Source organism: Elgaria multicarinata, chromosome 10 (genome assembly GCF_023053635.1).
Source record: "Elgaria multicarinata webbii isolate HBS135686 ecotype San Diego chromosome 10, rElgMul1.1.pri, whole genome shotgun sequence".
Lineage (NCBI taxonomy): Eukaryota > Metazoa > Chordata > Lepidosauria > Squamata > Anguidae > Elgaria > Elgaria multicarinata.
In genome coordinates, this window is record NC_086180.1 from 56,409,719 (window position 1) to 56,423,039 (window position 13,321).

The window sequence follows — 13,321 nt, forward strand, 5'->3', positions numbered from 1 at the left end:
ACCTGGGCCATAAGCGGATCCGGTTATCCCGGGTCAAGGGAGGACTTAGCCCGGCCTGACTCCAGAATCCCCTGTGTGTCATCTGGATGCACAGCAGGGAGCCCGGGCCTCACACCAGGCTAACTCCTCGTCTAGCAATGGCCCCAGTTTATGAGCTTTGATCAAAAGAGTGTTGGGTCCTGGAATGGACCATGGTTTTTATCTTTTCCTTTATTTCTACAATGTCCTGCAAAACCTGGAAGAAGTGAGGAGTCAGCAGAATGTAATCACTTAAAGGTCAACTTTGCAGGTGGACACTTATTGAATTATTGGATTATTGCATGGAGTCATTTTCTAAGATTGTTCAATTAGGGGTTGCATCATTTGTACAGGACTGTCTATAAAAGAAACTGTGTTTGTATCATATATTTTTTTCCTCTTCCACATCCTCATCTTACCCCAACTTGATGTGTGCTGTATTACTATGATTATCTGTGAGTATTTGTAACTTGTACTGCCATAACTAAATTATAAATCTGTCATTAAAGGATTTACTTTTAAAACTTACAAGGAATCCTTGCCTTATTGGTCTTTGCTGTGTCCTAACTAAGAGCCGTTTGTTACTCTGCTATTTCACTGGTTCAGCCTGTAATTTCCAGCACGTTAAAAGCCCAGTGATTATCCAACAAAGAGTGGCAAAAAATGTGATGAAACTGAGAAGGATTTGAAAAGCAAACAATATTTAAAGACCCCATTGGACTTCGAAGAGACTAAAGAAAAAAATTGGCCTACAACATTAAACTTGTTAATGCCTTACAAGAGCATCAAGAAGTATTGAATAAAAATTGATCAAGGATGCAATCCTATGCATGTTTAGACAGAAATAATTCCTGCCACTTGTAGGATGTATTTCTGTCTAAACATGCATAGGATCATGCCCCACGAAAGATCTTCTTTTAGAGACTTCAAAGACAGATGTACTTAAAAAACAACTATAAGCCTACTTTTCAGCACATTCTGAGCCTAGAAATATGTTTTCAATAGGAAAACTGAGCTGAGGTCACAGGCCTTTAACACAAAACTCTTCTGTTTATCCCAATTGTTCTTCATTTCAGCAGCCTAATTTAGGTGGAAAAGTGAGTTTGCTATTGGGAGTCGGAAAGTCCAGCCAACGTACCGCCAGTCACCCAGAGATAGATCAGGATCTACTGATTTATCTTCTGCTCACTCCTGAGAAGGCTGTAAGAAGTCAAATGAAAGCTCAGGTACTGGAAGACAAAGTGAAGCATCTCAGGGTGAACCAGGGCTGGTCCAGGATGTTTTGCTGCCAGAGGCAAAGAACAAGATGGCAACTACAACTCTCATCAGCCCCAGCTAGCATGGCCAATAGGCAGGGATAAATGGAGTTTCTATACAGACTTCCAGGGAATAAGACCCATTGAACTCTGAGTAAAGACATATATGATTATGCTGAGAGTTCCTTTTACTTGTGCTTAGGATGACCATATGACTGGATATGCCCAGATTTGTCTGGGTTTCTGATGACAAATCCAGGAGGGTTTAGGGAAATCCGAATTTTCCCAATCTTCCCCAGCCAAAGAGCAGCTCTAATGGGAATTAACAAAAATGCTTATAACTCCGTCATTTTTAAAGATAAAGACATGAAACTTGGCACTATGGTAGCTCTTAGGTAGGTCTTTAGTCATACCAAATTTGAAACAAATCCGTTTATCCAATGATTTTTTAGGATTTTTTTTAAATTGAGGTTTCAAAATTATTATTTTTAAAACTGTTCATCCATAGTTTTTTTAGGATTTTTTTTAAAAGTTCAAAGTTTTAAAATTATTGTTTTTTAAAACTGCTGGAGCCATATCCTTCAAACTCAGGTTGTCAAACCTCCTCATTTGGGGTGTTGCACATTGAGCAGTTTCAGCCCTTGGCATTAAGGGGATCCAGTCTTTAGGTAAGAAGTCCTGGGCAAGCAGGGTACCTTTCCTGTTGCAGATTTGGTGGGCAGTCGGGTACCTGGAGTTCAGCAGAGGCAAGGCATCCACAAATCAAAATGTGGGAAAGGAGAGGTCAGTCAAAGCAGCCCACATGGCAAAACAGAATGGGCCAGAGGCCTTTTTCTCAAATTTCCACATCATGGGCGATGAAGGGTCATCTTTAGAGAAAAATTCTCATGACCAATAGTAAGGTGCCAGTCGAGAGAGAGGCTCTCTTCTTTGCGGATGCCCTGTTGCTGCGAATGTTGGAACCTGGCATATCATTGCTTTGCTTCGCTACCACTTCCATTCCACTTCACTTTGTACACTTGTGAGCTAGGCTCTGACTGCACTGCTGGGATGCAATGCAGAACATTTGAAGTGCATATCAGAGAAAAATAGATAATTTGTGGCTTTGGCTGGCTGGCATATCTCTTAAAGACAGACTTAGACTGAAGACACATCTCAGAGATGGCTGTAGCTGAGCCCTGAGAGGCTGCTGTACCACACAGAGCCTTTTTAAGAGTGTCTCAGAGTCCAGTTTTGGTGCAGGCAGAGGTGGCTGGCGGTGGAGTTTTTTTAAAAAAAACAAGAGTCACCGGATGCAACCAAGCTATAAGCTGTTGCCCTACCCCCAGCCACAGGGCACAAGTGCACAGCCTGGCTGGACCGTTGGGAGACTTTGGCAGAGAGAGGGGTGGGGGTGGGGGATTATTTGAGGCTGGCTGGCATAAGGCAGAGAGAGGCTGAAGGCAACCCAGATGCACCTATAGCTTGGCCCTGAGGCTGGCTGGCCATGCAGAGTGTTTTAAGAGTGCATCAAAGTTGTGCAGGAAGAGAGGAGGTGGAGGCGGCTGGTGGCAGAGGTTTTTAAAGTATTGGGCAAAAGGCAGGATCTGATGATGATGATGATGATGATGATGATGTAAGAGTCACCAGACATGACCAAGCAATAACCTGCAATAAGCAATATCCCAAGTCACAAGTGTGCAACCTAGCTGGACCATTGGGAGACTTTGGGGGAGGGGGGAGAGAAAGAGAGAGATTGTTTGAAGCTGGAGGCTTTGATTTGTCTGCAATGACTTAGAGTGAGAGACAACAGAGGCTGCACATGAGACATCTATTGTAACTTAGCCCCATGGTGCTGGCATGCAACGTAGGGCATTAGGAAGAGGCTCTCAGAGTCGCATGTTTGTGCAGGAAGTAGACAGGAGTTCAAAGTCTGGATGTGCGAAGTGGTGCCAACACACAAGCCTTGAGAAGCTAATGTATATAAGTGAGAAGTGTGGATGGGCAAAGTAGTGTTCACTGCCACAACACCCACCTTAATGTTAGAGTAGAGAAACTTGTGACAATTATACACAAGCTTTTTTAAAAAAATGAAATTAAAAAAAGCCAGCCATCCGGCCGGCCAGTAGCAAACCCTGTTAACAACAACAGCAGCTTGCAATGAATGAAGATACAGTCAGAAAAGATATTTGAGGGAAGGGGAGAATGTAACACACAAAGTAGAGCAAAAGCGTCAAAGTATAGAAAAACCTACAAAAGTAGGAGTGAGTGAAGTTAATTTCAGATACATTGAATCTCTCACTTGTTCTTTATTTCAGTGATTTTAACATTAAGATGTTATGTAGAACAGATTTGTCTTAAATGTGTGCTGTAAAATCAGACATGCGACCAAGGCTACGTTCAGGTGGGCACGCCCCCTTGGTGCTGAACACGCCCCCTTGGGGGCCGAACATGTTGTCCTCCTTTTTGGTTTCCAAAATATGGTCACCCTAATGTTAGGCCAAAGGCAAAAAGGGCATGGCCAACCCCCCAGCCTCCCAAAAACAAAAAATACCAACATATTTTAGTTTAAAGCTCTTTCTGCTGGTAACTAAGTCTTAGGAAAGACTTTCAACCTTTTAAAATGAGGGGGGGGGACTGCACAAAAGCTGGGACCACCAAATGATTGGTCATCAGGAGAATGGAGATGGAGCCGGGGAAGGGGCAAAGCCTTCAGGGGAGCCGAATTTGGCTCCGGGGCCTGAAGTTCTACACCCCTGATGTAAAGAAATGTCTGAACCCTGAAGGTTACATTGACACATGGTGGATGCAGCATTTTAGATTTCAGTTGGTGAAGAGATTTCAATGTATAAGATTCACAGCAAAGTTCAAAGATCCAGCCCAGGATATGTTCAACATTACATTCCAAAAACCCCAGTATATGTTAACAGCATTTGTTACCAATACTTTGTACACCACATAATAATAAAGTAAGGACAGTAACCTACACTCTCTTCATGTAAACTGTCCTGAGAATTTTATGGTTTAAAAATATCTTAACTAAAACAAAAATAAATCCAAGCAGAGATTTTTTGGCATGCATTCTTAGTACATTAAGCCCATATAATTGTTTAATACATCCAGTATATAGAACTGGCTACAGATATGGAAGTTCCTGATCAGTAATTACGTGGGATCTGAAACATGGTGTGTTTGTCCCTCACCAGTAGTGGCCCATGTGTTGGGAGACCAGGCTAATGAAAACTTTTGTATGCTATCCTTTCTGCAGATACATATTTTAATGGTTTTATAGGCATGTTCTTAGCTCCTCAATCTTCCTATGGAATTGCAAGAATAAGAAGCTAATGAAACCACAATGCTTGATAGAATATACCTGGGGAATATTTTGTGATTTTCATGTTTAATCTGGTTTGCAGTTTGTGTGCGTGCGTGCATGAGAGTGTGTGTGCTCAAACAAGTTTTTTTCTCTCTTCAATTTAGAGGACTTCTAAAAGCTGGAATTTATTTACATTAATGCTGTTTTTTCAAAGCAATGCTGAAATGTATTTGTGTCTGTATATAAAGTACCTTAATTATAGAAAAATGCAGAGAAACTGGTCTTCTCTTAATGAAGTTGCCTACGCTAGCAAAGGTGGAGCAAAATATTCTCAGAACATTGGCTGTGAGGGGTGGAACTGTAGATCAGCAAGTTGCCTCATAAGGGTGGGGCCTTTTACAAGTTCCAGCACTTAGTACAGCAGCAAATGAAATTCTGAAGTTAAATAAATCTTATTATCTGAACAGAGTTTAGTCCCAACAATGTTACTTTTAATTTTACCATAAAATCAAATTCACATTGCTATTATGAATATATTGTCTAATTCTCTTAATTTCTATAGAAATTGCTACTGACTTTAAAACTATACAGCTATGTATGTTAAATAAGTAGTGAGCATTCACAAAGTACTGTTGACAGACATCCTGACATTGCTAAGTTAATTAACGTATGTAGAGTGGCTTGTTTGTTTTTAAGGCATAATCTCATTCAAACCAGAGGCGAAAGAATTTAACCTTGATGTGAAATTCAGCATTTTCGGGCTGGATTTTCTTTAAGTTCATTTGTTAGAATAGACACCTTAAGGTCAGCAACAGAGTATCTTCTGAGACGTAAATATTGTCCCGTTGGTTTCTGAATACTGCCCATTCTGTCAGTTTTGTGTCAATTTATTGTAGTTAGAGACAGACCAGTTTGTCCCATGTAAAATGTAGACGGGCATTGCTGGCAGATGATAGCAAATATCACATTGGAAACTGAATAGGTGAATCATTGACGTTGTGGCTGATTCTATAAGGTCCAGTAATAGTAGTGGCTTAGTAGATATGGGGTAGCATTGACATCTGAGCTTGTTGCAAGATCTGGTTCTTGTTTGTATGTGTCTGTGATGTGGCCTATTATTAGTAGTGATCATCCGTTTTAGGCTAGGGGACTGTCAATAGCTAAATAGTACAGGCCTGCCACAGAAAGCCAGGGAAGGGGAAGTATCATTGTCCAGGATAAGCTATAGATCACTGATAAAAATTGTTGACTGGGAATTACAGATTGGATTTTGTGGTGCGTCCTATTTGGAAGACGGGAAGCATGAAAAGCATGTGTAGTGGTTTCTGAGAAAGCAGTTGTTATATTTATTTATTACATTTTTATACCGCCCAATAGCCGAAGCTCTCTGGGCAGTTCACAAAAATTTAAAACATGAAGAACATAATAAAACAATCAACAATCTAAAAACACAAATACAAAATGCAGTATAAAAAGCACAACCAGGATAAAACCATGCAGCAGAAGTTGATTTAAGATTAAAATACAGAATTAAAACAGTAAAATTTAAGTGTAACTTAAAATTAGTTGTTAAAATACTTTGTATATTGTATTGTGTATTTGTGCTTTTAACCTGTTGATTGTCTTACTATGATTTTAATTTTTGTGAACCGCCCAGAGAGCTTCGGCTATTGGGAGGTATAGAAATGTAATAAATAAATAAATAAATAAATAAATAAATAAAATACTGAGAGAATAAAAAGGTCTTCAGCTGGCGACGAAAGGAGTATAGTGTAGGTGCCAGGCAGACCTCTCTGGGGAGCTCATTCCACAGCTGGGGTGCCACAATGGAGAACGCCTTTATATGCCCATTATGTATTTGTATGGTAGTGTCAAAAAAGTGCACCTGCTTTGTGGACGGGCCTAGATTTAGGTTGATGATGAAATGAATGTTTTTGAAGTCTTGGTGAAACCTCTCAAGAGCATCTTGTCCATGAATTCAGATAATAAAGATGTCATCAATGTATCTCAGGGAGAGGAGCTGAGAAAGCATTGTTCTAAGTCAGCCATGAAAATTTTGGCATACTGTGGAGCCATGCAAATACCCATGGTAGTGTTATTGATCTGAAGATATATGTTCTTCCCAAACCATGGATAAGTACAAAGTGGCAGAGTTTGGTAGCTAGATGTGCTCAGGGGTGGTGTTCCTGATAGCTTGTAGTCCACCTTCATGGAGGATGGTGGTGTAATAATAAGTTGATTTTAATAAGCTCAGAAAAATGCTATGTAGAATTCCATGTACTAATGGGGAAAGGAGTCCAAATGTGTCTCTCACTTACATAAGGTGAAACAGTGGAAGTGCTGAACTGGTGCCTGGAATTGTTAATAGATTGGATGAGGGACAATACACTGAAGTTCAGTCCAGAAGCAGCTTAGGTACTATTGGCAAATTGTTGATTTAGCCAGGGAAGTGGAGTTAAACCTGGTTAGCTGTGCACTACCCCAAAGAATCAGGTGTGCCATCTGAGGAGGCTACTTGATGGTGCTTGATCACTGGATAAAGTGGCATTAGTGGTTTGTAGTGCCTTTCAGCAATCACAGATGCATCACCTGTGACCTCTCCTGGATTAAGAGAACCCAGCAATAGTAATCCATGCTCTGGTAACCTTTAGGTTAGACTATTGCACCAGCCATGGCTAGACTGTACCAGCCATTGCTAGGCTTTTAAGGCACAGCCGTAGCTGGCACCAGTTGTTTACCTATTAACATTTCACCATCCTTACTGAACTGTGGCCCTACCATTTATTTCCTCTTCCTTTAAAATATACATGGAAAAGAAGGTACTTGATCTTAGTAACCATCACCAAATTCTGTTCATTCTGAGCAATAGCTTTCCTGACACTGTCCTTATGAGTCTGGGCTACTCATCCGTACTCATCCTTGTAGGCCAAACTGTAAAAGCCCTGGCTTACTTAGAAGAGCGCCACTGGGCAACAACTACAAGAACACGGTAGTAGTGGAGAAGTACCATTTCTTTGTCCCCATCACTGCCACAGAGTAGGCATGATAATGAGTTCTTCTAAGTGTATTTAATTTTCCACTGTTTGTGCTCCAATCATCTTCCTACCTGCTTCATAAACTTAATTCATTCATAAACCAAGAAGCCAATTGGGTTCAGCAAAGTGGGAGAAGACGCTTAGGAGCAATTGTGCCAACAGACTGAGTCATCTCTGTAAATTGTCTCAGTCCATCCTTACTAGATGTCTAACCACCTGATGCTATGAGCGTCTGAACTAGAATGTACATGTATGATGAGACATATCAGTTAAACCCCAATGCATAAAAAAAAGAAAAAGAGGCAGTCAAACCACACAGAAAATAAGAACTTGAACACTGCTGAATATTTACCAAAGGTCAGTGTACCAAAGGCTAAAAAAAACCCTAAGTGCACAACCCTGTAAAGTTTACCCAGCTTTAAAAAGCATAGTAACATAGAACCCATGTATCACAGCCAGCCAGCACCAAAACTCTTGCTACTGAAAAATATTACAGTTGTGTTTCTTGCAAGAAAGAGATATTTGTTGTCAACTCTTGAAATTCTAGAATGAACTGATTTTTCTCTTCTTACTGCATTCAGCCAGTGTCATCTGGGTGAATGCAATATTAGAATGTCAATAGTAAACTGGAATACTGTTACTTTTTAAAAAGCCAGTTTGGGTATGTGTTTTTATCAATTAATTCTCAAGCACATATGTAACTAATTCAGTAACTCATAAGAGATTTTACTTAAGGGTATAACTAAGCACTTAAATACATAAAGGAACACGTACGGGCATGTTGAAAATCTCTGGAGAGTTGGAAGGCAACATGTCTTAAGTCAGGAATCTAGGACACTTTGTAAAGCAAAAAGCAGGAGTGCAATTCAAATGATGCGTAATATGGTATAGTCCTGTTTCATGATGATGACCTCAGAAGACATATAGATGCAGCTTGTTTGAAAGTATCCCCATGTGAAAATTGCATCATGTGTGAAAAGCCCTGACATGAGAGCCCTTGTAGTCTAATCCTTACTCGGATGTGTAACCTTTCTAGCAGGGTATGGTTTCTATGATTTCAAACAAGTGGTCTGGTCTGCCCCAAACACATGAATATTGATAGTCCAATAAAGGTGAGATAATTGTGTGATATCAGCAGAGGTAAGGGTGGAGTTTTTAAGTTATTGTTGGTTTCATGGCAAGAAAATTGTGCTTGTACTATTGCACCAAATTCTGTGTTAGAAGGTGAAAGTTATGAACATATTAATTGAATAACTTGGAAATTATACTGGGATTGGGACTGAGGTTAGAACTAAAATTATTGATTTCTCTTCATCCAAGTCAGTTGGATTATCTCCATGGTGACCCCACCCAGGCATATGCTAAGGAAGCTAATTATGATCAGTGGGGTGAATCTTGGTGTGGTAGATCAGTTAGGCAAAATAAATACTGACTTGGGACCAAGGAACATTCCCAAACTTATTTAGAAGTGGCTATTATGAAAGACCAAGATTCTATGTGTACCTTTTCAAGTATTATTTGATTATTTTGAAATACTGAAATCTTATCCAAGTTATATAATTAAACTGAAAAAGCATAACAGATGTTGGATTATCCTTACTTAAAATGTTTGTATAATTCACAAATTATTTGTGTAATGTGTATGTTCTCCACACCCTGTGTTTGCTAGAAATATATAAAACTTATGAATTCTTGCTATGTAACATTTCACTCCGTCTCTTGCTTCGAGAATAAACCAAACTGTAGTATTTGCAGTGCCACTCCTGTAACCTGAGAAAGAGCGCTTCGGCTATTGGGCGGTATAAAAATGTAATAATTAAAAATAATAAATAAATAAATAATAAGATTACCATCAACTATTCTTTTACAATCATTGTCAAATTAATTTCAGACAGCAGCTCTATGGAGTAGAATATATGATTCATAATTTAAAGGCTGAAGAGAGAGGTACCTGTCCAGCTTACCCATTGAATTCAACTGTCCTAAGCAAGGTAGGATTTTCAAGAACTAAGGACACAATTCTATGCATGTTTAACAGAGAAAGGCCTACAACTCCAGCCAGTGCCCTAAGGGTGCAAACCTATGCATGTTTAGATAGAAAAAAGTCCTACAACACCTGAAGCTGGGTGGCTTTTGTCAGGATAGGTTGATTTTGTTGAATGAAACAACATATCCTGATAACCCATAAGTTGTTTTAGGGTGGGTGGGGTTTTATCCTTGATAGATTGGTGTGTTGTCTGAATCCAGACATGCCAACCCATCATGAGTAAAGGATGTCAGGCAGGCAGTTGCATGGCAAAAATGGCAGAAAGCCCTGCTGCTCTTCCCTAGCAGGGCATGGCTGCTTTTTGCAATTGCAGCCAAGAATCTCAAAGAGTGGAATGGCAAAAGGAGAACGGGCAAAACTAAAAACTCCTCTATGAACCCTGATTTTCTTTTTCTCCATCCCTTCACAGTTTTCAAAACCATGTCCAATGGGATGCATAAAAAGCAGTAAATGGAAAGAAATATGGAAAGGGAGGGGAATGAGATAGAAGTTTTGAAGAGAACATAGTTAAAATCAATAATATTCAAGGTGTTTAAGTGAAAAAAGTAAATTTAATTAAAATATATTAAGGGTACAATTCTAACTACTAGGTTGTAAGTGCCACTGAACACAGTGGGACTTACTTCCAAGTAAACATGCATAAGACTGCCCTGTATTTTGCAGGGGGATTTCACCTGGTAAAAATAGCAAGTTTTTTTTTTATAAAACCATCAAAGTAAGTCACATATGAACAGATGAAAAAGATATAATAATAATAATAATACCGTATTTCTTCGATTCTAAGACACACTTTTCCCCCTAAATTAACAGCTCTAAAAATGGACTGCGTCTTAGAATCGATGGCGTCTTAGAATCGAAGAAATACGGTAAGAGGAAAAGAGGAAGCTCCTGCAGCAACCTTGAGTTATTCGTAAGTCCCATCGATTTCCATGGGACTTACTCGCGTGTCGTTGTCCCCTGGTGCAGAGACAAGTAAAGAGCGGGACTGGAGAATTAAGTTTACTCTTTTTTTTCAACGCCCCCCCCTTCTTCCCGCACAAACGGCAGTTTCTTCTCTCACAGAGGGAAAAAAGAAAAGGACACAACCATTAGAAGAAAGTGCGGAGGGGGGGAGGTTGGCTGGGCGGTGAGGGAAGTATTTCTTTGATTCTAAGATGCCCTTTTCCCCCCAAATTAACATCTCTAAAAATGGGGTGCGCCTTAGAATCGATGGCGTCTTAGAATCGAAGAAATACGGTAGTTACCCGCCTCTCCCTTTGGATCGAGAATTACAATCTTTCTAATAATAAATAGCACCAAAACAGGTTGACATAGAAAACCCAAATTTAGACAACAAACCTGTCTTGTATCAATTACCTCATACATGCCTACTGGAATTAAAAGGGGCTATTCTAGCTCATATGCTCTCAGCCTGACAGGAATTGATTATGATCTAAATCAAGAGAATATGTTAAACAGGGAAACAAACCAATCAACTTTGGTGGGACACAGCACAATTTCAATAGGGCTACTTCCCTCAGTTTAGAAACACTAAATTTTCCAGGCAATGACTTTACTGAGTGTCATTTTAAAAAAAAGAAGGGGAAAAAAGGCTGGTCTATTTTTCCTGACTGAAGTGATGGTGGTTACCTCATATGAGTAGTTGGCTACATCATAATGGACAAACTATGATGATCAGGGAATGTTTCAAATTCGGTGGCTTATGCCAATCTTGCTTTTTAAGTTTATTGCATTGTTTGATACCAAAGTACTTCACACTAACAGCTCCATTTGTTAGAAGACATTTCTGTTTGTTAGAAGACATTTCTATTGAATTCTCAGTGGGGCTTGCTTCTAATGAAGTGTACAGCAGATTGCAGTCCATGGGGCTTCCTCCAGGATTAATCTGCACAAAGAGAACGAAACAACAATAACAAGGCGGCGTGGTGGGATTCCACTCTGCCTGAACCCACCACGTCCTAAGACCCAGCAGCCTGTAACTCCAGGTGTACTGGAGCAGGATGGGTTACCTAGTGATAACGGGAAAGCACCCGGTACGTCGTCAGAATCGCCATGGCCTCATCTCCAACCGTACCCATTAAAAATAATGACGATAAAGTTAAAGCCAGGAATCCATTCAGAATAAATACGAGTCGGCGATGAAGTGCCTAAGGCACACACGTCATATTTAAAATTTAAGGGAACCAACAAACGCTCTATTCTTCCAAGCCGGTAAAGAAAAGAAGCATTGGGGCGGGGGGCGTAGCTGCCATTAACGGCCCCTGAAGCTGCAGCTACGCCCCTCGTTCGCAGTGTGGTGTGTGTGTGTATGTGTGTGTGTTTGTATGAAATCATCGTCCACGACTATTGTGCATGCGTCGCTGCGTGCTTCCCTCACAGTCCCTATAGCTTAGGGCCTGAGCCTCAAGTCGCTCTACCGCCCGCCGAAGAGGAAGCTTCCCATTCACGAAAGGAGCGGGGGAAAGGGAAGGGACATGATGGCGGCGGTAGCCGCCGTAGTGGCGGAGGCCGCGGCCGGATATGCGTGTCTGCTGCTCTCCGCTATGGGCCGCCACCGGTGCAGCTGACTCGGCCGGGCCCAGCCCCGGAACACGAGCCGCGGCGGCAACAGCAAGAGTGGTAGAAAGAGGCGAGGCTGCGCTTCCCCGCCCGGCCATGTAGAGGGGGCCCGCCTCGCTGAGTCCAGCTTGGGAGGCCACCGGCCGCCTCAGTCTGAGAGAGAGGACGGAAAGAAAGAGGGGGAGGGGGAGAGAAAGCGCCGCCTGACAGAGCGAGCGAGCGCCTGAGAGAAGGAGGCGGTGGCGGCGCTCCTGCTGCCTTCTGGGGTGAGAGGGTCGTCCGGCCGGGTGGAGCCGTGGGGCGCCATGGAGGACATTAACTCCAACGTGAACGCCGACGCCGAAGTGCGGAAGCTGCAGGAACTGGTGAAGAAGCTGGAGAAGCAGAACGAGCAGCTTCGCATTCGCAGTGCTGCTGGGGCTCCGGGCGGCAGCCCGAAGCGGCTGCTCAGCAGTAACAGTGGCGGAGGCTCGGGCGCTTGCACGCCGCCACTGCTCCTGACGCCGCCGCCTCTTGCTGCAGCCCACGGAGCTGCCACTATCGCCCCGCTGTCACCTTCCTCGTCGTCTCCCGCCGTCAGGAGCAGTCCGTTGCTGCTGGGGCTCGAGAACCGCTGCCTCAGTCCCAAGGCCGGGCCCAGGCGGCCTCCGCCGAGCGAGGAGAACGGAGGAGGAGGAGGCAGCTTGGCGGCGGCAGAGGTTGCAGCAGGGGGAGCCGGAGAAAATGCCAGCCTCCTGGATGAAGTGGAGCCGCTGAGGCCCGACGAGCTGGAGCGACTGGCCGGCTGCGAGGAAGACGAGACGGGCTGGTGAGAAGTGGGGAGGGGGAGGTTGGGTTGGGTGGGTGGGTGAGTGGCGGAGAGATAAAGACACGGCCTATTACATACTACTTATTTAAATGTAACGTTCTGTAGAGATCCACGTAGCTGTGCCATAAAGTCTCATATTCTGATCTTGAAGCATTTGGGGCGGCCTGCCCCTGGTACCCGGAGTCCAAGACTCAGAGGCAAGACTGCTCAATACGTTGGTTAGATATTCCTGTAGGGAGCAATTGTTCCCAGAGCCACCGCAGACCAAGGAAGGTGTGAGAATAAGCTTTCCTTTTTGGGTCT

At 42.4% G+C, this 13,321-nt stretch overlaps 1 protein-coding gene across 1 annotated transcript in view; it reads left to right on the top strand.

Annotated features, from left to right (window-relative positions):
• Positions 1-12,493: 12,493 nt before the first annotated feature.
• Positions 12,494-13,321, top strand: part of SLAIN2 (SLAIN motif family member 2) — a 41,881-nt gene continuing 41,053 nt past the window's right edge. Inside the window, exon 1 of the mRNA XM_063135775.1 lies at positions 12,494-13,018. Coding sequence (XP_062991845.1) covers positions 12,516-13,018 — 503 coding nt within the window. The 5' untranslated portion in view covers positions 12,494-12,515. The remainder of the gene's footprint in view (positions 13,019-13,321) is intronic.